This window comes from Dipodomys merriami, unplaced genomic scaffold (genome assembly GCF_024711535.1).
Source record: "Dipodomys merriami isolate MVZ:Mamm:240054 unplaced genomic scaffold, mDipMer1.0.p SCAF_8, whole genome shotgun sequence".
Classification (NCBI taxonomy): Eukaryota; Metazoa; Chordata; class Mammalia; order Rodentia; family Heteromyidae; genus Dipodomys; species Dipodomys merriami.
In genome coordinates, this window is record NW_027206401.1 from 48,455,185 (window position 1) to 48,479,829 (window position 24,645).

A 24,645-nucleotide genomic window follows, 5' to 3' on the forward strand; every position below is an offset into this window, starting at 1 on the left:
CCAGTGGTGGCTCAGGTCTGTAATGCTAGCTCTTAGGAGGCTGAGATCTGAGGATTGTTGTTCAAAGCCAGTCCAGGTAGGAAAGTCCAAGAGACTCTTATCTCCAATCAACTACTCAGAAAAAGCTGGAAGTAGTGCTTGACTCAAGTGGTGGAGCACTTGCCTTGAGCACACAGAGGCTCAGGCATAGAGCTTAGGCTCTAAGTTCAATCCTCAAGACCAGCAAATAAAAACAAAACAAACAAATACAAAAACCTGACTTCTGTAATCCTATATGCTCAGGGTGCTGAGACCTAGAGGATTGTTGTTGGAAGCCAGTTGGGACAGAAAAGTCCATGAGACTCTACCACCAATTAGCCTGGAAAAAAGCAGGGCCTAGAGGTATGTTCAAATGTTAGAATGCTATCTGTGAACAAGTATGCTGAATGAGCAACTCCCAAGTTCAAGCTATGGTACCAAAACCCAAAACAGCTTAGTTTTCCTTCCTTCCTTCCTTCCTTCCTTCCTTCCTTCCTTCCTTCCTTCCTTCCTTCCTTCCTTCCTTCCTTCCTTCTTTCCTTCCTTCTTTCCTTCCTTCCTTTCTTCCTCCCTTCCTTCCTTCCTTTCTTCCTCCCTTCCTCCCTTCCTCCCTTCCTCCCTTCCTCCCTTCCTCCCTTCTTCCCTTCCCTTCCTTCCTTCTGCTTGAACCCACTGCCTAGGCACTATCCATGAGCTTCTTTTGCTCTACCATGTGAGCCACAGTGCTACTTCCGGCCTTTTCTGTTTATGTAGCACTGAGGGATGGAACCCAGGGCTTCATGCATGCTAGGCAAGCACTCTACCACTAAGCCACATTCTCAGCCCTCATTTCTAAATTTAAAATACATAATGGAGGATCTTTTGGTATAGGGTTTATGTAAAGCATATCTATGTTAAGAGTAGTATGTCAAGTCTTAGATTACTTCTTTTTCCTTTAAATAAAATATTTTTGAAAATAGTCATTGAGTGGAAATTATATAGGAATACAAAAAATGTTGCTTAGTTTTTAAAAAATTCTTAATTTCTGTTAAATTTTAAATAGTTACTGGTTTACTGCCTATTTAGAGCCTCTGAATAAAATACTTTGATGTGTGCAGTTATTTTGATTTGCAAAAATAAAGTTTTGGGAGTAGAAATAAAGTTTTGTGCAAATTTAAGAAAATGTAAACTTAAGAAATTGTTCATGTCCTTGAATGGGTCAAAATGTAATTGCATTTTTTAAAATGAGAAGATATGTGGTAACAGTGAAATATAATTGAATATAAATGACATGACATGTACTCCAAGAGCGTGGGAGATTTTAGAGGAGGATGATTAGTGAAGAATGAGTAACTTGGTTAGAGGAACAACAAGGAGAAGGAAGTCTTGAGGTACAAATAGCTTAAGAGGAATTGATTGATAATCAGTATAAATCTAGAATCTCTATGAGTTCTGGTCTTTGGGCCATTAGATGCCTGGGCTAAAGGAAAAAAATGGTTTCATAACATAGGAACTGCTTAAACTGTTCATTAATGTTTTGAAGCTTGTCAGTATTAGCAATTGCTGAGCCATGAATCTCTCCGTTAAGTTTTGATTGCCATATCAATTCCTACTTCTTGAGTTAGATTTAGAAAGTTGTGAGAGGCATTGTATCTCAATCTCCTTGAAGCTTGGAGCACCTTATTTGCTGTCAGTTGACTAAGCCAGGGATGTTTGGGATCTTAGAAGTGTTTGCAAATAGTATAGAGTATGGTAACAGCATTTTCTGTAGAAATACAGATGACAGAACATGTACACTGAGGCGTCGTCGTTGTTGCAGTAGAAGGGAAAGTGTTTTACCTACTTCTTTAATTGAAGAAAGGAAAAAGAGGTGGTGATTCCAGAAAGCTAAGCCATCTCGGGGCTCAACTAGCTGGAGACTAGTGGAGGCACAAGGGAAATCTCCCATTATATCCACAATACTTTATTCCCATTTTCAAGGATTATTAGTGAACTTTATTGGGACATAGTGAGAGCTTTGACTGACAGTAGATTCATTAGCATTCATTTAATTAGTCTACCCAATTGTGAATTTCAAAAGTTGTTTAAGATGTGAAAATTAGAAGAGTGATGGGAATTAATTTGTGCTCATACTTAGATTTTTTTTCTTTTTTACTTTTCTGCTCTTTTTATCTTGTTTTAGGATAAAAACAAAATTTCTATAGCTAAGAGAGGAAAAAAATCCATTGAATATAACTTTTGGATAGATACTTGAGTGAAAATACTCTTTTATGTTTTAAAAAGTTTTGATTTCTTTTGCTTCTTTTTACATCTGCTATCTGTCTTTCCTGTTTTCCTTTGCAATTTGAATGTTAAGGGTGGCTAGAGGTTGTTTAATCCAGCTGGGTTTCTTGTTAAAATGCAAATTCTCATTCAGTAAATCTGGGCTGGAGCCCAGGATTCTGTATTTTTTTTTTTTTTTTAAACAAGTTTCCAGTAATGCCAGTACTGCTGATCCTGGGGCCCAAGAAGCTCCTTCGCTTTCTCCAGTTATAAATGGTGATAGCAAAGCTGGGGAGAAACAGTGCTTTGTTCAGATCCTATACCAGCATTAAAAACTAAAACAGGAAAAAATCCTCTTCTGATTAAATGATGATTCCTATGTTAGATAGGAAATCATCATTTAATCAGAAGAGGATTATTTATTACTTTATTCAGTTTGAAGCATTAAGGTGTGTCTTAGGACTGGGAATGTGGCTTAGTGGTAGAGTGAAGCCCTGGGTTCTATTCCTCAGTATCACATAAACAGAAAAAGCCCAAAGTGGCACTGTGGTTTACGTGGTAAAGTACTAGCTTTGAGCAAAAGAAGCTTAGGGACAGTGCCCAGGCCCTGAGTTTAAGCCCTAGGACTGGCAAAAAGGAAAAGAAAAGAAAAGATGTGTCTTAAAGTTTTTTCTTCTGTTATTGCTTTGAGGAGTTGGGAAAATAGAGACACTGATTTATTTGAGTATAGCTATATCTAGTACTTGCAGTGGTTTTAGGTGATTACTAAGAAAGACATTTAGTGAACTCAGAAGATAGAATTTTTAGTATTCTCTCTCTAAAATTTAATATTCTCTCTCTCTGAGACAGAGTCTCACTCTGTAGCCCAGCTGGCTTCAAACTGATGATCACCCTGCTTCAGCCTGTCAGTTGTGAGAGTATAGATAGATGCATGCTCTGGCTTAAAAATCTAGTTCTCCCTTCCCCCTCCCTTCCTCCTCTGCTATACTGGGGCTGGCATTTGGAGTCTTATACTTGCCAGGTAAGTGCTCTACCACTTGAGACATAGCTCCAGCCCCTAAAATGTAGTTTATGATGAAGATTTTTTTTTTTTGACAGTTCCTTGACTATTATAGCCCAGACTAATTTTGAGCTCACTATGTAGGTTGGGTTGGCTTCAAAATCATGCTCCTCCTCCCTCTTTGCTCCCAGGTGCTGGGATTATAGATGTGGATGACCATGTTTATTTTTCTCTTTGGTGTAAAGCAACGGAGGAACATATTATTCACTTTTAGATATTTACACACTGGAGGAGGTAATAGAACTAGAGGGTTTTTATATTTTGGGTAGTGCCTGTGTGAATACCTTTTGCTCTTGCTTTATATCTGCCCTCTGTGTGTGTGTGTGAGAGAGAGAGAGAGAGAGAGAAGAGAGACAGAGAGAGAGAGAGAGAGAGAGAGAGAGAGAGAGAGAGAGAGAGAGAGAGAGAGATATGTATTTTTAGTGCTATTATTGTTGCAAGGTTGCGGATGCCTTGTGTATATGTATGTGGGTGCATGCTACTTGGATGAAGTAGGACTGTGAACTCTTCCAGCCTGTGAAGATTGCATCGTTCTCTAATTCTTTGTAGATTGGTGGAAAGGAGGAGGGAGCATAGCTGTAGCCCACAGAAGTGGCAGTTAGCAAGATTCATGTTGCTGGTAGCAAATCAATTCAGTCCTGATCTGACAATTCTTTTCACTAACCTAAAGTTATGCTTTGAAATTGTACTTACACTTCTCCAGACTCTTGTTGACTTTATGAACCTAAAGATAGGAGAAAGTTCTTATTATTATGGTAATTATGTATTTTGGGAGGCTAGATAAGGGAAATATGAACATATGCAAAATTATACCATTGCTAATTTTTATTTATCTATCATTATTATTATTATTATTTTTTTGGTCGGTCGTGAGACCTGAACTCTGGGCCTGGGCACCGCCCCTCAGCTCTTCAGCTCAAGGCTAGCGCTCTACTACTTGAGCCATAGTGCCATTTCCGGCTTTTTCTGCTTATGTGGTGCTGATGACTCGAACCCAGGGCCTCATGCATGCAAGGCAAGCACTGTACCACTGAGCCACCTTCCCAGCCCTGCTAATTTTTATTTTAATGAGAAATTGTGGTATGAGAACATGGTAGTTTTCCATTGTATATAATAGCTTTTGGATTTACAGTATGCATATATCATTATTCTTATTAAATGTTAAACTGTTAAGGGTTCTGGGTATGTTTATCATTCTAGTGTTTAGTAAACAGGTTCTTAGATTGAGAGATCCACTTGATGGAAGTTACTTGAGTTTTCTGTTTTGAACTGTACTGTTGTATTTTTCATTCTTTGTTGTTCAACCAGGTAATGCAGTTTCTTATTTTATGGAATTTATTTTGGTTATGCTTACTCATAGAAAAATGAGTTAAGGTGCATTCTGATGGCTTACACCTGTAATCTTAGCTACTCAGAAGGCTGTGATCTAAGGATTGTGGTTTGAAGCTAGCCTGGGCAGGAAAGCTGGAGAGACTCTTATTTCCAGTTTACTACCACAAAGCCAGAAGTGGAGCTAGCCCTGAGCAAGAAGCTAAGGGATAGCACTCAGGCCCTGAGTTCAAGCTGACTGACACAAAACAAATGAGCAACAACAACAAAAACAATTAAAAAGCGAGTTTAGTGAATATACGGTACTATAGTTGCTATCTGCCTTTGACTATATATTTATGTGTGGGTTTGTGCTTTTGGGCCTTGTGATTTTTCTCTCCCTACATTTTAGAATTCCTGTGTTAACTCATCTCCCTCTATTCTCTCTCTCTCTCTCTCTCTCTCTCTCTCTCTTTTTTTTTTTGCCAGTCATGGGGCTTGAACTCTGGGCTTGGGCATTGCCCCTCAGCTCTTCAGTTCAAGGTTAGAATGCTACCACTTGAGCTTTTTCTGTTTATGTGGTGCTGAGGAATCGAATCCAGGGCCTCATGCATGCAAGGCAAGCACTCTACCACTGAGTCACCTTTCCATCCCCTCCCTCTGTTTCTCTTTTTGGAGGTATTACCTCTATAAATGAATCCTTTTTGTTTTAAGTTTATCAAAAAAGCTACAATGTTTTGAGTGGAGGAATGTAAAAGTAGTAGTACTAATAGCAATGGTATCTGGCCTTTTTCATCACTATTGTGCTACTACAATAAAATGCCTAAGAGCGGATACTTAACAGTTAAAGAGGCTTTTATTTAGCCTATAGTTTTGGATGTCAAACGTCCAAGTTAGTAGGTTCGTTGCTTTTGCCTATGATAAGGATGATGATGGCAGGAACAACTGTCATAGCAAGTGTTTACATCATGAGCTAGAAAGCAGAGAAAGCTACCTAGAGATTAGAGCCCAATTTCTTTTGGAGTATACCCCTATTAACCTAAAGGCCTGCTGCTCCTATACTGCAAACCAGACTTTTTGAATCTTTGGGAGACACTAATCCAGTCTGTAAGTAGGAGGCAGTTTTTGACACTTGAGTCACTATTTGGTAACTGTGTGCACATGCTTGCATGTGCATATATTCGTGTGTGTGTGTGTGTGTGTGTGTGTGTGTGTGTGTGTGTGTGTGTGTGTGTGTGTGTGTGTGTGTGCAGTCTGTAAGTAGGAGGCAGTTTTTGACACTTGAGTCACTATTTGGTAACTGCGTGCACATGCTTGCATGTGCATATGTTCGTGTGTGTGTGTGTGTGTGTGTGTGTGTGTGTGTGTGTGTGTGTGTGTTTGTGTTTGTGTTTGTGCTTGTCCTAGTCTTGGGGCTTGAAATCAGGGCCTGTGCTGTCCCTGATCTTTTTTTGCTAAAGGCTAGCGCTCTGTCACTTGAGCCACAGTTCTATTTTCACTTTACACACTGGAGAAGGGAATAGAACTAGAGTGATTAATTGGAGTCTCCTGGACTTTTCTGTCTGGGCTGGTTTTGAATCGTGATTCTTAGATGTCAGCTTCCTGAGTATTTAGGATTACAGGCATGAGCCTCTGGTGCCTGGCTTGTAGATTTTTTATATTAATTTATTCAGTTCTTTGTTTTTTAGTTTGTGGCAAAATAAACAACATACATTTTACAATTTTAGCAGTCGTCTTTTGTTTTGTTTATTCAAAGCCAGGAGTTCACTGTATAGCCAGGTTGGTCTAGAACTGTGTAGACCAGCCAACCTTTAAACTCCAGATCTACCTGCTGAGACTCCCAACATATACCATTACACCTGGCTTTTTTTTTTTTTTTTTGGTGCCAATTCTGGTGCTTGAACTCAGCCTGGGTGCTGTGTCTGAGCTTTTTTGTCAAGGCTAGTAGCATTCTCACTTGAGCCATAGCTTTACTTATGGTTCTTGGTGATTAGAAATGAAAGTCTCAGGGACTTTTCCTGCTTGGACTGGCTTTGAACTATCATCCTCAGATCTCAGCATCCTTAGTAGCTCAGATTACATGTGTGAGCCACCAGTGCCTGATGAGTTTTGATTCATTTTTGAATGTGGTATTAAATCTGTTCATATACTTGTGCAGCTAGCATGTTGTCATCCATGTTCAGGACTCTTGCATGTAACAAAACCAAAACTCTATATCCATTCAACAGTACTTCCTACTCCTTTCTTGTTCAACCCCTGGGAGTCCTCATTCTACTTTGTCTGTGATTTTAACACTGTCCTCAGGTTTTGTCCATATTGTATGCTAGATTGCCCTTCCTTCCTTCCTTCCTTCCTTCCTTCCTTCCTTCCTTCCTTCCTTCCTTCCTTCCTTCCTTCCTTCTTCCCTCCCTCCCTCCCTCCCTCCCTCCCTCCCTCCCTCCCTCCCTCGCTCTTTCTTTCTTGCTTTCTCGCTTTCTTTCTCCCTCCCTCCCTCCCTTCGACTTGAATTTAGGGCCTAGTACTGTCTGCTTTTGCTCAAGGCTAGTACTCTACTACTTGAACCACAGTACCGCTGCTGGCTTTTTTGTTTATGTGGTACTGAGGAATCCAACCTAGGACTTCATGCTTACTAGGCAAGCACTCAACCACTAAGCCACATTCCCAGCCCCAGACTGATTTAATTCTTACAGTTGTCGTAGGAAGAAGGACTTTTGATGAGAAAAACAGAGCAGTCATGAAATTTATATAGTAGTAAGAACATGTGCCTTTCCAGGGTGTTTGTTCTTCACCATGGATGTAGACTCCTGGAGGTTTTTCTATATTAGTGTTTTCTGTTTTGCCTAGAGTATTGTCATTCCTATTTATTATATAATATGTCATACAAGTACCTTTGACACTAATACATTGCTAGTGCTCATTGCATTTCTGCTATAAACTGGTCCAATTGCTGGGTAAAGATGAAATTCTGTGAACTGGATTTTAAGGTTCCTACCTGATTATTTCTATATGCTTCTCTTATACCATACAGTGATTCTTTGTTGTGCATAATATATATGTCATTTGTGGAAAACTAAAAGCTAAATAGAGTAATTTGTAAAGGACTTGTTATGTAGAATATGTGGATGTCATGGACATGAGTTATGTGTTTTTATTATCTTTTAGTAGTACAAAGTGGTTGCCATTTAACAACAGTTTATGAATACAGTGTCATTGCTTTCAACATTCTTACCCATCCCTACCGACCCACCCCTTCCCTGGAAGTGAGTTTTAAATAGAAGTTTGAAAGCTTGTATTTTGAGGCTTAGGAACAGGCATGTATAATTTTTGAACAGTGGGATGATAGAATAAGATGTTGCAATTTTGAAATGAAAAGATAAAGTTATTTTGAGTTTTTGACACCAATAATCATTTCATTAGATTTGGGGAGGTTACTTTGTTGGTTCCAGTTTGTTTTCCTGTTTTTTAAGGGCTTGTATAGCATATCTATCTATCTATCTATCTATCTATCTATCTATCTATCTATCTATCTATCTATCTATCTATATCAATCAAATATAGGTCTATATTTCTATCAGATATAAAGTCTGGAATTACAGTTCTGAAACTGGAATTTTCCCCCTAAATTCTCGTAACTACTGCCCTTTTGCCTTTGGTAATTGATGTAAGTATATTAATTGTTTTCTAATTGTTAGGCAGTTTGGAACATAGTTACTCTTTATCTTACTATACACTTGATTATTTGTGTTTCACGTCATTAATGTTGTGGAATATAAGAGAGAGGTCCAAAAACATAGTAGGCTCATTGCTGAAGCTGTGCAAGATGCAGTTTTATTGGTTGAAGAGCTTTCTTGAAACAGATGCATCTATGAATTTGAAAATGATACATATATATCATTTATGTAAGAGATTTACAAGAAGCTGTAGGCACGGCTAGAACAGAAAGAATGTATGGCAATTGCTGAGATAACTACTTAGGAGAAAGAACTTCCTGTTACTCTCTTTCATTTACTAAGAGATTTGCTAGATCTAGACCTCCTTGGTGTTTACTATTAAAGAAGGAACAGGAAAGATCTTATGGGACAGTTAAGGCCTCTATAAAAAAAGGTAATGGTTAATTGGTGATAAACATTGAAACCCATTGTATTTCTTAAAAATAGAGATAAGCCGGAAACAAGTGCCTATCAGGTGACCAGCTGGTGACCAAATGAAGCCCTGCAGCAAGATTGTGTAACCTTTTGCCCTTTCTTATGGAGACTTTTGCTATAAAAGTTTGTTATCCTCTTCATATCCTCTTCATTAAATCGCACTCAGCATCCACTCCTCTTGTGTGTGAGTTGTCTGTTTGCCATCTCCCCCCCTATTCCAGTTCCTCCACTAGGTGTCCTCCGTCGTCCCGACAGAGCCGGTCTGCGGCACATTTATACATATATATATATATGTATATATATATATATATATATATATATATATATATCATATGTCATACATATGATAGTTTAAGAAGGTTAGAGACTTTACTGTTTTTGAAAACATAGATCCTCTAGGTTTTCAAGGTATTCTTTTTTTTTTTTTTTTTTTTTTTTTTTTTTTGCTGGTCGTGGGCCTTGAACTCTGGGCCTGAGCTCTGTCCCACAGCTCTTCAGCTCAAGGCAAGCTCTCTACCAACCACGTGAGCTACAGCACCACTTCCGGTTTTCTGGTGGTTTATTGGAGATAAGAGTTTCACGGACTTTCCTACCCGGGCTGGCTTTGAACTGAGATCCTCAGATCTCAGCCTTCTGAATATCTAGGATTACAGGCGTGAGCCACCGGTGCTGGCGTTTTCAAGGTATTCTTGTAGATCGGTTAACTAAAATTGAACTAGAAGTTATAATGTTTTGTATGATAACTATGGACAGAATTTACCAAATACTATTTATTAAGTTCTTGGTGAACAGAGCACAGTAGGAAGTTTGTAGTACAAATAATGTACAAAATAAAGATGGCACATATTTACAATCCTAGCTCTTTTAGCCTAAAGCTAGGAAATAATGAGTTCAAGGCCAGTCTAGGCTACATGTTGAGGTCTTATCTTTCTCTCTCTTTTTTTTCTTGTTGGTCGTGGGGCTTGAACGCTGGGCCTGGGCTCTGCCCCTCAGCTCTTGAGCTCAAGGCTAGTGCTATACCATTTGAGCCATAGTGCCACTTCTGGTTTTCTGGTGGATAATTGGAGATAAAAGTCTCATGGACTTTCCTACCCAGGCTGGCTTTGAACCATGGTCCTCAGATCTCAGCTTCCTGAGTAGCTAGGATTACAGGTGTGAGTCACCAGTGCCTGGCTCTATCTCAGAAACCCAAAAGTTCAAAACCAACTAAATGAAAGAAATTAGTTAAATTATGTAAATCTTCAGTGATATGCCACTGGCCTGCTATTTAATAGTTACCTTTCTAAGTCAAACGATTGATTAGACAGATCTGACAAATGGTTAGGGAAGTGAATGAGCTTTACAATTTAAAATTAAATGATACATATTGTCTGTATAATTACTGTATGCATTTAAGTGATTGCATTGAAGAGAATGAAATTATTGCTTGAAGTAAATTTAAGACCATAAAGCCTCACTACATCTGTTTCATGATTTTAAATTGATGTGATATGAGGATGAAAGAAAAGCTAATCCTTTCGAAGAGCTTGCTGTGCTTATCAATAATCAAAATTAAAATGCTGGTAGGATTGAGGTCTTATAATGTCAAGTAATATTTTGATTTTCTTTGAGAAATAGAATATGTTAGAAATATGTCTTTATCCCATACATGTCAGTTCTTTATAATTTGTTAATGTGAAAATAAAGACCTTAATATAATTTTGTTTTGGAATTTGTAGAAGTTTAAAATAAAGCTCTACTCCAAATATTTATTTCTTTTGAAGAGTTGAAATTTTGTATGTCATATGAGCAGATAATTGTCATTAGTTTGAAATTAAAGCTCCCATATAGGATTATATTGTTTTTTTGATTATATTGTTTTATCATCAAATCTTGCTCCTTTTTAAGAAATGTTGTGTTATGTTTTAATTTATCAGAAGACTTTCTGAAATTTCTTTAAGCTGTATCCTATGGAATAACAATACAAATGGTGGTTATTTGCACTTTGCATATAAATCTTATTTAATTCCTAGCATAGCAAAATTACTCTGTATATGTTTGGCAAAATGTACTATTGTAACAAGGGTATACAAATAATACAATTGTGATGTTTTTAAGAACTGATTTCTATTAAAGGAGACTTCTTGTAGAGATTGTAAAGAGGATTCGTATTATGCTTATTTTTCTGTCTACAGGAATTTTTATGTTTTAGATGTGTTGCTAGCTTTGAGGCTTATGGATGGGACTAAGTAAGGGAGATGAGAAGGAAGAAAATGCTTTGTAGTAAGAGCTGAACGCCAGTAGCTTTTGCCTGTAATCCTAGCTCCTTAGGAGGCTGAGGTCTGAGGATCATAGTTCAGAGCCAGCATGAGCAGATAAGTCCTTGAGACTCTATCTCCAGTTAAACATCAAAAAGCAGAAGTGGAGCTTAGCTTAAGTGGTAGAATACTAACCTTGAGCAAAAAGCTCAGGGGCAGTGCCCAGGCCCTGAATTCAAGCTCCAGGATCCGGCACCAAAAAAATAAATAACATGTATAATAAGATATACTTAAAATTTCTTTTAAGAGTTGCAAATGTCAGGAAGAAAATGGGTCAGAGTGGACATCTGTATACATTTCAAAAGTAGCAGAATTTACTGAGCAGTGAGCTAGTGAGAAAGATGCCCAAGTCAAGTACATAAGTCCCATGGGGAAGTGTAAGAAACCTGGAGTTTGACAAGTCAGCTTTTCTTGTATTTAGAACAAGATATAAATGACAGGTATTGTTGAATAGGCAGCAGGATTTGACTATCTGCTCTTAGGACAGGAAGGTTTAAAAATGATGTTTTGGAAATTGACTTTGAACTGGATTTTGTTTATGTGAGATTGTATTATACTTGAGTTGAGTTTTACATTTCTCTGCAACCTCGAGAATTAGATTGTATGGACTCTGTCAGTTTTATTGGGAGAAGAAGTGAGAGAAAATGTAGCAGAGGTTTGGTGGTAGATTCCTGTGAGAAAAATATGTACAAGGAAAGTTAACTTTGGCTTTTGCATTGTATACTTGTATCTGTTGAAGGATGAAAAGTAGATGTCATTTGCTTGGCGTGAAGTTATTGTATATATAAATAGCTAGTATTACATAATCCTTGGTATTGAAGAGATGTTGGGGACATAATAGTGGGATTACATCATAGGTACATTTAACTTACTTGCACTCATCTATGTAGAGTGGAAAAGTGGGAGTGGGGGAATGTAGCTTAATTGTTAGCATTCTTGACTGTAAGCAGTAGGAATCAACTTCGGCTAATTGATGCAAAAGAATGTCTTGGAAAAGACCCTTGAGACATACTTAGGAATCAAGGTTAACCAGCAGGAGGACTGGAGCCAAGATGAGGGCATAGGAACACTTGAGTGGGAAGCCATCACTGGTACTTGCTGACAATGTCTCAGTTGTTGCTATGAATAATTTTTCAACTATTCTTGTTCCTGTCACTCAAGTTAAAGTCTTGAGAAAGGAACATTTGATTGTCTGGCTCAGATCCAGAGCTTGTTTCCAACCTGTTAGGGGACCAGGAGTAGAGAAAAATCTGGTCTTTAGTTTCTATTGTGAAAACAAAATCATCCATATCCAAAATTGAACTCATAATGTCTGTGATTTCTCCTAAGGATAGCAGAACACTTCCTTAATGCTTCACAACTCAGTAAATCAATGTACCCAGAAGTGTAAAATCATCCTGACTTTCCCCATTTTCTTAGCTTCACATATAGCAAATAGTATATGGTCCTGACAGTCTATTCCTTAATACCTTGAATTTAGTTGTTAACTCTTTTTGCCACTTGTGCCACAGTGCCACTTCTGTCTTTTTCTGTTTATATGGTCCTGAGGAATCGAACCCAGGGCTTCATGCATGGTAGGCAAGCACTCTACCACTAAGCCACATTCCCAGCCCCTCACTTATTATTCTTGAGATTATTTTTACCTAATGGTATAAATTATGTGAGGTTGTAAAAAGAATGAGTGCTCATTTATCTTCCTAGTGTAGCAGTGGGCCTGGCTCCTGGTTGGTCCTTATTATTTTAAGAGGAAACCTATAATGTGTTTGAAGGGATTGGCAATATAGAGACTGAAATTAATTAGTTTTAATGTTCACCAAGGTGCTCTTGTATGGGGCTCTCTGACAGGAGGGTTGTAAAACTTGCTGTTCTAAAGGTGCTGTGGTTGTGTCTTCTCCTCCTCCTTTTTTTTTTCCAAAGGGAAAACATTTCTCCAGGTCTAATTTGATTGTATGTTTGTTGCTGATGTTAGTTTTAGGCTCTTCCTCCCCCCTCTATTTAACAAAAGCTTTTTAAAAATTTAAATTTAAATTTTATTGTAAAGATGATGTATAGATGAGTTAAAAAACTTCTTAAACTTTTCAGAAGTATAGAGAAAAAAATAGAAATAACTTAATGATGCATAGAAATGATAACATTTTATTATAGACTTTCCTTTGTATCTGCAGTGTACATACAGTATTGTTCTTTCCCTTTTCTCTATAATTAGATTATAAATTTGGATTTTTAACTTGCCTTTTCCCACTTAATATGTTTTGAATCTCTTTCCATATTAATGAATATTTTTGCTATTGTTTTAGAAATGTTTGAATAGTTTGCTTTCACGTTGCTATTTGCATGGATATGCAGTATTAGCCTATCTGCTCAATGATGGAATTTGAATTTCCACTTTCTCACTCTTATACAACAATAGTGTAAACCTCCTTAGATATAAAGTCTAGCTTATTGGGTGCCTTTGTATGTTTGAATAGACCATGAAACTCACTTGATTTGTGGGAAAGAACAAAATAGATATTATTTCTGCTTTCAGAGAATGAGAAAATTTTTTGTATAATTAGTACTTAGAGCTGAGTATGCAGTGATAATTTAAGTTGTAAGATGTTCAGAAACACTTTCCTTTTAGACTGTTTGAAGGTATGTGAATTAACAGTTGAACTAAAATACTGCCTATCAGTTTTCTTTCTCTATAATGTATTTCCTAAATTATATTTATATATGTATATACACACACAAATATATCAGAGGTTTTACTCAATTTTATGTCTGTGATCTTAGTGACTGAGAAAGTTTGAAAGAGTCTAGTTTACCTGGAAAAGCAGTTTATGGATTTTTGTTTTTCTTTATTTAGCCTGTATAGCTTGGGAATATACACTTTTTTTTTGGTGGAGGGGCCTAAATTTGAGGCGTGGGCACTGTCCTTGAGGTCTTTTTAGGCTAGCACTATACCACTTTGATCTTGAGCTCTACTTCTGGTTTTCTGGTGGTTAATAGAAGATAACAGTCTCTGGGATTTTCCTGCCCAGGCTACCTTTGAACCACAATCCTCAGTTCTCAGCCTCCTGAGTAGCTGGGTTTTCATGTATATATGCCTCATGGGCATACGTACTTTAGTAGAAAGTTATTCAAAGCTGAAGTTGCTCCACTGCTTGAGCCATACCTCCAACACTGACTTTTGGTTGGTTGATTGGTTTAGAGGTATCATTCTATCTAAGATGGCTTTGAACTTAATCTTCTTTATCTGTCTTCCTGAGTAGATAGGATTAGCCTAGATTAACTTTTATATAAATTCTGTTTTTGATTGAGAATGGATATAATATAAATACCTATGAATAATTTTGAGTGTTGAATTTACAATTGAGATAATTTCCTAATTAATAAGAAATTGTGTTACAGTACTGAATCATATTCACTAAAAGTGGAACCATATGTACTTGGCAGTATGCAAGATAGTTGCTCCCCTCTGCCCCAGCCTTTCTTTTCTTGGTCCTAAGGCTTGAATTCAGGTCCTGGTTGCCTGAGCCTCTTTGTACTTAAGACTAGCACTCTACCACTTGAGCCACAGTTCCACTTTTGGCTTTTTCTGAGTAGTTTATTGAAGATACGTATCTTATGAACTTTTCTGCTTGGGCTGGCTTCAAACGGTAGTCCTCAGGTCTCAGCCTTTGAGTGGCTAGGATTACAGGTGTGATAGTTACCTCTTAAAAAAAACTAAATAAAACACCCTCCAAACCCTCACAAAACCCCAAACCTGGCCAGGCACTGTAAGAGGCTGAAATCTGAGGATCTCCTTTCCAAGCCAGCCCAGGCAGGAATATCCATGAGACTCCAACTAATCTCTAATTAAATCTCTGATTGACAAAAGCCAGAAGTAGAGATGTGGCTCAAGTGGTAGAATGCCAGCCTTGAGCAGTCAAACTATAGGACAGTGCATAGACATTGGGTTCATCCATAACAGTGTTGTACCTGTGTACTCAGATGTTGAGTTTAAGCCCCAGAAGTACACACGTGCCTGGGCATACACAATCAGATTAGTGCCTGAGCATGGTATGTGCTTGTAATTCCAATTACTGAGAAAGTACAAATAGAGGATAGCAATCTCAAGCCATCCATAGAAAAAATATGACACCTAATCTGGATTTGTACTTAAAGGAGCTCTATTACTTGAGCCATGTCCTGGCTGTTTTTGCTTTTTTTTTTTTTTTTTTTTTTTGTTACTGCGATGTTAGTGAGTCTTGAACTCAGAGCCAATCACTCTTGCTTATGTTAGTTTTTTTTTTCCCCCTGAAGGCTTGCACTCTATTACAAGAGCTACTCTACTTTCTAGGACTAATAAAAATTCTTTTGGTTTGCACAAAATTTAAAACATTTAAAGTTTTTGTCATGAATGAGAAAAAGTTGTATCTATAGTTGTGATATCTGGCTATATCACAATATTGATTCAAAGAGAAAAAGAACTAGTTTTGCTAACTGGTATGGTAGAAGAGCCATTGGATAGTTTGAAGATGGGCTATTTGAAAATCACTCCTCACTGGTTTTTCTTTTTCAAAGTGGAAAGAGTAACATCTAATTTATGTGGTTTTTGAATCCAAAATGCAATACTCTATATGTTTGTTCACTTTGAAAGACTTTGACATAAAATCTTATAAAAATTAGAAAAACATTCTTTTTTTTCTTTTTTTTTTTTTGGGCAGTTGTGGGTCTTGAACTCTGGGCTTGGGCGCTGTCCTTGCACTCTTGAGCTCAAGGCGAGTGCTCTACTGCTTGAGCAGTTATCTAGTGGTTTATTGGAGATATGAGTCTCATGGATGGGCTGGGAAGGTGGCTTAGTGGTAGAGCACTTGCCTTGCATGCCAGAGGCCCTGGGTTCAATTCCTCAGCACCACATAAGCAAAAAGAAAAAAGCTGGAAGTGGCACTGTGGCTCAAGTGGTAGAACGCTAGCCTTGAGCTGAAGAGCTGAAGGACAGCGCCCAGGCCCAGAGTTCAGGCCCCACGACCAGACACCGCCCCCCCCCCAAAAAAAAAAAAAAAAAAAAAAGAATCTCATGGATTTCCCTGCCCTGGCTGGCTTTGAACTGCTATCCTCAGATCTCAGCCTCCGGAGTAGCTAGGATTACAGGTGTGAGCCACCGCCGCCCGGCTAGAAAAACATTCTTACGTGTCTTAAATTTGCTTTTGGTTATCACATTGTCTCCAATTTAAAAAATCTTACATTTCTTACATTTCCTTACATTCTCTGTTTTCTATGGCAATGAAAAATGTGCAAACTTCATTTGTGGTGTTTTAATTTGCACAATATAATGATTGATGAATACTACTCCATAAATATGTTGTAAATCTAAGGAAGATCTCATTTCTTATTACCCTATTCTGGATATACTGTTAATATTACCCTTTTAATGTTCCATTTACAGTTACATGATGTTGATTGATGGCACAAATGAAGTTTTTATGATTGATAGAGACAATTCAGTGTTTCATGTTTCAAATCTGGAATTTCCATTTCGTAAAGATCTCCGCATGCATTTGTCAAATACTCTTTTGGATGGGGTAAGTAATTTATTTTGTATGTATGCATTTAAAAATCAAACTTGCCAATTTTTCCTTAAGTGTGTGAGGAAATTAGAATTGAGTAAAGTTTTTATTGAGTTGTTAAAGTTCATATGCCTTTTTAATTGAATTAGATCCTGTTTTTTTTTCTTTTTTTCTTTTTGGATTAGTCATGGGCCTTGAACTTAGGGCCTAGGTACTGTCCCTGAATCTTTTTGCTCAAGGCTAGTGTTCTACCACTTCAAGTCACAGTTCCACTTCCAGTTTTGGGATGGTTAATTGGAGATAAGAGTCTCATGAATTTCCCTTCACAGTTCCACTCCAGTTTTGGGATGGTTAATTGGAGATAAGAGTCTCATGAATTTCCCTTCCTGGGCTGGCTTTGAATGGCGGATCTTCAAATTTCAGCCTCCAAAATAGCTAAGATTACAGGTGTGAACCACCAGCATCTGGCTAAATCCTTGTTTGATTTTTTCTTCTTTTTAGTTTTGCCCTTTTAAAAATTGTAGTTCTAGGGGCTGGGAAGGTGGCTCAGTTGTAGAGTGCTTGTCTTGCATGCATGAGGCCCTGGGTTCGATTCCTTAGCACCACATAAGCAAAAAGAAAAAAGCCAGAAGTGGTGTTGTGGCTCAAGTGGTAGAGCGCTAGCCTTGAGCTGTAGAGCTGAGGGATAGCGCCCAGGCCCAGAGTTCAGGCCCCACGACAATTACAAAAATTTTGTAATTCTAAAGGTGATGTACAGAGATATTAGATTCTTTTAAAGAAGGGTCTCTGAATTAAGATTTGAGACTAAATAGGATTTTGAGATTTTTCTTTACTAAAGAAAATTAAGGAAAGTGAGTTAAATAGATTCTATCTTGGTAAGTCTCACTCTATGAGAGTAAGTAAAATTAAATCATAGTTTTTGGTTATTGAAAATATTCTTAATGAAAAAGACAATTTTTATTGTATTATTTGGTTGTCAGTTGAATTTTAGTTTTGTAATATTACAGAATCACACTTTACCATTGCCCTTTAATTATAAGGACTTAGTTTAAGCAGATTCCTTATCTATAGGAGGTGAGGTTAATAACTATTCCTTATGTTATTGTGAAGATTGAATTGGAACGTTTATAAGGTGGTGATGATATTGTTTGGCACAGAGCAAAGTAAATATTTTCCTCTTATTTACACTTATGTGAATTGCTAATGAGGCTCTTTTCGAAGTTACTGTTTATGAGTTCCCTTTTCAGATCCATCCTACACTTTTCTGTTGGGTATTCATATTTGTTGGTTTATGAGATCCTTTTGTCTTATTGGGATACTATTATGTATTTCCTTTTCTGGCATTTTTTTCTAATGCACAGAAATTTAAGTAAATTATTAACCTCAATTTTTGTGACATGTTAAAGGTGATCTATGTGTATCTCAAATACCTATATCTATATTTCCTTCTAGTATTTTTTACAGTTTTATTTACATGTTTAAATATTTGATCTATATGAAATACCTTTTGATAATGGGAATAAGAGAAGAGTATAGTTTATTTTTTGCCAGTCCCAGGGCTTGAACTCAGGTCTGGGCACTGTCCCTGAGCTTGTTATGCTCAAGGCTAGCACTCTACCACTTGAGCCAGAGCTCCATTTCTGGCCTTTTCTTTTTATGTGGTATTGAGGAATCTAACCCAGGGCTTCGTGCATGCTAGGCAAGCACTCTACCACTAAGCCACATTTCCAGCCCCTGTTTATTCTTTTAAATTGAAAACGTTATTTTCATGGTATAATTAGGTCCTGCTACTTACCCTTGACTGCCCTTAATTTGTAGTGCTTTCTCTGCCTTCCCAGTGCGAGGATTATCGATGTGCCACCACCATGCTGGCTGTCATTCTTTTTCTGTTTCTTTTCCTTTCTCTTTCCCTTCTTGCTCCTTCTCCCATGCCTTCCACTTCCCCATGTTAGGAAAGCAATTCTACCATAGATATACCCCCCCCCACCCCACCCCTTGTACTTTCTTGATTTATTTCAGTGTTCCATTAATGTTTTGGTCTCCCAATATTAGTTTTAGATAGTTCTAAAGACTGTGGGTTTAGGCATGCACTTCAATGTATGACTAACCAAATGTTTTTACCTTCTTGGTTGTTCTGAGGTTTGCCACTGAGATTTTACTCTGGCTGTGCGTGCGTGCGTGCGTGCGTGCGTGCGTGCGTGTGTGTGTGTGTGTGTGTGTGTGTGTGTGTCTTGAACTCAGGGCCTGGGTGTGGTTCCTAAGCTTTTTTTTTGCACAAGGCTAGTGTTCTGCCCCTTTGAGACACACCACCACTTCTGGTTTTCTGCTGGTTAATTGGAGATAAGAGTATCTTGAACTTTCCTGCCTAGGTTGTTTTCAAATGGTGATCCTCAGATTTCAGCCTCCTGAGTAGCTAGGTGCTGGGCTTACTCTGGCTCTTGAATGATCAATTACATGATGAATAAGTTAGTCTAGACTAGTATGTCACATCTTCTCTGATCTAGATAGCAGTAAGTTTATATTCTTTTTTCAGAGCAATTCTGTAGATTTGTGTCCAGAACCTTTATTTTCTTGTTGTGCTGGGTCATTGCTGTCAGTTGTACAAATAGTGGTATTGATAGTGATTCATGAGTACAGAAAGTACATTTTAGTTTTCAGTATCCTCATTTTATTCATTATAGTCCTTTTTTTTTTTTTTTTTTTTTTTGGTTTTGAGACTTGCACTCAGGGTCTGGGCACTGTCTAGCTCTTTTCCTTAAGGCTAGTTACTGTTCTACCACTTCCAACCACAGCATTACTTCCAGTTTTCTGGTGGTAAATTGGAAATAAGAGTCTCACAGGGGTTGGCTTTGAACCATGATTCTCAGATCTCAGCCTCCAGAGTTGCTAGGATTATAGGCATGAGCTACTAGTCATTATAGGGTGTTTTTTTTTTCTTGCATTATAAATAATAAAAGGAAGAAAAGGCTCTTTAGAGCATTTTAGATGTTTACTGTAGTTTATGACTGAACTAATGTGTATTGAGTGCTTGTTAGCTTCTAGGGGATGTGCCTAGAGTGCTAGCATTGCTTAGAGGGTGGAAAAAAATCTTACCTCCTGGAATGGTGCTGAATGATTGGAAATATTGTAAGAGACCTTTATGTTAAACAACTCCAAAAGAGAGACATTTAAGTAAGACAAGTCCTATGGTCTTACAAGAGAAATAAATTATTGCTAACTAAAGAAATAGGCTAGAGATGTTTTGTGTAGGAGTTTCTATTGTTATAGAAAAAGATTTTTGATGGTCATGGTCCGAGGGCATTCCAAGTAGGAAATATTGATAAAAAATTAGATATATAACTGTCTGTAGATTTAACTTGGTAACACTATTTTCAACCCAGACTTGGATAGCTGAGAGCATCATAATACATTCTTGTGAGGTTTTAAAATAGCAATATGATTCATAATGTCAATTTACTTGGGCCAGAATTATAGTTGCCATATCTGTTTTTCCAGTTAGTTAATTAAAATAGTCCTCTGGCTGTAGTTTCCTGTTTTTTTTTTTTTTTCCCTACATTTTCATTTGCAAATTGTTTTTGTAAAATTCCAAATCCAAGAATAACTCAAAGCACTTAATTGTCTGGCTGTTGGATATGAACACTGAGATTTTGTTTGCCTTCCTAAATTATGTTCCTTGACCCACAAAGTGTGGAAAATAGGAGTGTAGCAAGAGGGTAATAATTCACCTGAAACAAATCAGTAAAATTTAATCCATTTAGTATTGAGGCCGAGGGAAGGATACAGCAATTAATAAAATTTACTAGTGAGAATCTTACAAAACTGTATGTCTTTTTCAACTATTAACTTTTTTATTCTGAAAACTTTTTAAGCATTTGTCATTTTACAAATAGGCCTTCTAGGGGATTAGTGGTTTTATATCTAAACTCAACCCTCTTTTTGGTTTTTCCAGAATCTTGGTATTTTCTTGGTTATGTTGGTTATCTGTTTAAAATTTTATTTTAAGTTTTAATATTGCAAAGAATCTATTTGGACCTATGGTTATTTTATTTTTTATTTTATTTTTTTATCATTTGTGGGGCTTGAACTCAGGGCCTAGGCACTGTTTCTGAGCTTTTTTACTCAAGGCTAGTGCTCTATCACTTTGAGCTATAGCACCATTTCTGATTTATTTTCTAGTGGTTAATTGGAGATAAGAGTCTCATGGATTTTCCTGCCTGGTCTGGCTTTGAACTGTGATTCTCAAATTTCAGCTTCCTGAATAGCTAGGATTATTGGAATGAGCTACCAACACCCAGCTTGGTTATTTTTTAAAGCTTACTCATTTGGCTATTCTTTTTCACATGTTTTGTTATTTGATAATGTATTTCTTTTTGGCATTTAAAAGCAGTTTGTAAAGGAAAGCATTGTTGCTCATTTATCAGATAATTTAGGAAATTCTGAAGTGTTTGCTGTTTACAACTTAAAAGTTCACTTAACTGAAGAGAACAATTAATTGGAATCTGTTATTGCTAGCACTTTTTTTTTTTTTTTTGGCCTATCTTGAGGCTTGAGTGTTGTCCCTAGCTTTTCTGCTAAAGGCTAGTGCTCTCCCATTTGAGCCACAGCTCCATTTCTGGATCTCTCTCTCTCTCTCTCCTCTCTCCCTCTCTCATTCTTTCTCTCCCTCCCCTCTCGCCTCTCTCTCCTCTTTTCTCTCCTCTCTTCCCTCTCTCCTCTCTCTCCTCTACCCTTCCCCCCCCCCCCCCCTTGTTAATTGGTGATAAGATCCACACTGATTTTCCTCCCCAGGTTGCTTTTGAACTGTGATCCTCAGATCTCAGCCTCCTGAGTAGCTTGGATTACAGGTGTTTACCCCTTGCCTGGCTTCAGTTTTGAATTTTATACTGTTGGCATTTCTGGGTTACTGGCTTCCCCAGTATATAACTGTGAGATATATGAGTTAGAAAGGAGCCCAGGGAACTTAATTAGCACCATATCATTTGCTATATCCCAGAGTCTCTTGCTAGTCGGCCTTCCTTCCACCAGCCTACCTGTCTTGCTAGCACTTTCTTGTTATGTAAAATGCTTACACACGAATATTTAAGTAAAGTATTTCAGTAAAAAGTTTGAATTAGCAAATATGATTTAATTTGTGTCAAGTGTTTGGTATAAGTAAAATGTCTGTACAACAGTGATATATACAAGATAATATGTTGGAAATGATCTAAACAATTTGAGGGGCATGGGGAGGGGAGGGAAAGTAGGAGCAAATTGAGGGAAGGGGTAACAAGTTTGACAAGAAATGTACTCATTACTTTATTTATGTAACTGTAACCCCTCTGTACATCACCTTGAGAATAATAAAAATAAAATAACCCTTGAAATGTTAAAAAAAAGTCTGTAGCTTGACATACATTCAGGAAAAGAATTGATAATGGCTTTTTAAACCAACAAAAGTATTTTTCAATTAGCGTGTTTAAAAAATAATTTTTGATGGCTCTCTATGGATTTTCTGTCCTGAAGTTAGATACAGAGGAAACCTGCCTACTTTTCTCAGGAAAGATATGTAGAAAAACAATTTCAGTTCAGAAACCTGTCAAGAGTTAAAATTTTAAAAATCCTGCACTTTATACCTTTAATTATCTTTTAGGTTCTTTAAACAGTACACAATTTGTTTGGACTTTTTAATGGCTTTGGTAGATTTGCACTAATCTTACAAGTCACAAATGATATCTGGGAACTAAAATTAAATTAAAATTGTCATTTGTAGTTACATGATTAAGGTAGTAGGCTTAGAACAATATTTAAAGAATTAATAATTGAACAAATACCTATTTTAATGATCTTGGATTTCAGGATTTAAAAGTTTCTTTAGCCTTAAATTTCTTTTTTTTTTTTTTTGGGCCCGGTCGTGGGGCCTGAACTCTGGGCCTGGGCACTGTCCCTCAACTCTTCAGCTCAAGGCTAGCGCTCTACCACTTGAGCCACAGCGCCACTTCCGGCTTTTTTCTTTTTGCTTATGTGGTGCTGAGGAATGGAACCCAGGGCCTCGAGCATGCAAGGCAAGCGCTCTACCACTGAGCCACCTTCCCAGCCCCCTAGCCTTAAATTTCTTAAAAACCAAATATAAAACAGAATTTAGTTAATTCAAATAAAAAACAATGAAGAGACCCTATCTTCAATCTTATCTTAGTATACTAAACATACAAGGAGTATTTTAAGGTACTGATGAGTGACTTTGTATGGATACAAGTATTTTTTTTTAAAGATTATCAAGTATATTTGTGATTGATGGCTTTCTATATTGCATGTTATGCTGTAAACAAATGGAAGAAATTGCTATTAATGTGTAAAAAACTTTTTTTTCCTTTCAAGGAAATGATAATTGACAGAGTAAATGGACAGACTGTTCCTAGATATTTGATATATGACATAATTAAATTCAATGTAAGTACCTTTTTAAATTTATACAGTGTATATTTTATAGAAGTTGTCATTGAAATAATAGTGTTTTTTTTTTTTTTTTTGTTAAATGGTGCTGAGGGCTTTGTACAAGCCAGGCCAGCTTAGCTACACTATAGCAGAAGATATCAGGTGTTTTTGTTTTGTGTTTTTGCTGGTACTGGGGCCTCAAGCTTGCTTGAATTTTTCATTTGTGACTGGTACTCTACCACTTAAACCACTCCTTTGGTTCTGGCTTTTTGCTGGTTATTTGGATTAAAGAGTCTCATGGACTTGCTGCCTGGGCTGGCTTTGAACTACAACCCTCAGTAGCTAGGATTACAGCTATGAGGCAGTGATGCCTGGCAATATCCAGTTACCTAAAAAATATTTCTATTATTTTTGAGGAGTACACAAAGGAGTTGCCATTCAACAAAGCAGTTTATAAATACGGTATGTCTTCCAGCATTCTCATCCACCCTCCCAACCCATTCTTTCCCTCACTTTCCTTAATTTTTAGACTTGGAAAATATTATATTAAGTGAAGTAAGTCAGACCCAGAGAAAGAAACACAGTGCCTGGTTTCCCTCATTTGTGGTGCTGGAATGTGCCTATAAAACTATAAGTAAACACACTGAGTGATATGCAAGTAGTTACAAATGATTTAACTGAAATACAGTAGACTCTTAGGGAACTCAAATAGTATAATTCTTTAGAATAAGTCAAAACCCAACAAAATAAGTACTAAGAAATGGGTACTTAACATGGATGTGGAATTGGGGCCAAGGGGAGAGGGTAGACGAGAAGGGGGAAGGGGGAGAATGCAGTCAATTCATTGCATGTAACACGAATTGAGAAAAATAAGGGAGGGGAGGAGAGTGGAAGGGGTGTAAAAATGTTGATAGGATGACAGATCAAGAGGTATTGTACAAATACCAACCATTGTTAGCAAATAAGTATTAGGAAGCCAAGTACAGTGATGCACACCTGTAATCCCAGCACTTGAGAGGCAGAGGCAGGAGTTTGAGACCAGCAGGAGCTACAAAAAACCAAGAAAAAAAAAGGGGAAAAGGTATTTGTCATACCTTGGGTATAGTGGGAAATAAAGATTGTGATTCAGAATGCTCACTGGGCATATTTTTGTTAATAATTTAATATTGCCCTTGTATCCTCTATAATATTGCATATATCTAATTGAATGTGTAACTTAACTGGGTGAAGAAAAACAGTTTAACTTTGATGAAATATGAACATTTTATAAAGTGGAAGTGTTTGGTTTTTAGTTGGACTGTACTTGATTAAAGAAAAAAAAATGTCCACAAGTTTCTTCTGTTCCTGAAAAGAAAGATTAAATACAAAACAAAGGTCAAACTGTTTGTAGGGTTTTGTTTTGTTTGTTTTGATGGTACTAGAATTTGAACTCCAGAGCTCTGCATTCTTGCTAGGCAGGTTTTCTAACGCCTGAGCCACACCACAGCCTGATAATGATGTATTGACTGGATAGCATGGAGACAGCTTCATGTCATATACATGCAACAAGAAACCTTAGTAAACTAAAATATCTGAAAACAAAATGTGAATGTGATAGAAAAAAATACACATTGTTTTATACCCATTCCCCACAG

General features: G+C 37.2%; 1 protein-coding gene across 2 annotated transcripts in view; it reads left to right on the plus strand.

Annotated features, from left to right (window-relative positions):
* The window catches only part of Rngtt (RNA guanylyltransferase and 5'-phosphatase), a 245,683-nt gene that overhangs the window by 45,692 nt on the left and 175,346 nt on the right, over nucleotides 1-24,645 (plus strand). For both annotated transcript variants that reach the window (XM_070010861.1, XM_070010862.1), the window contains exons 9-10: nucleotides 16,480-16,615; nucleotides 22,955-23,026. In XM_070010861.1, the coding sequence (XP_069866962.1) occupies nucleotides 16,480-16,615; nucleotides 22,955-23,026 (208 nt within the window). The remainder of the gene's footprint in view (nucleotides 1-16,479; nucleotides 16,616-22,954; nucleotides 23,027-24,645) is intronic.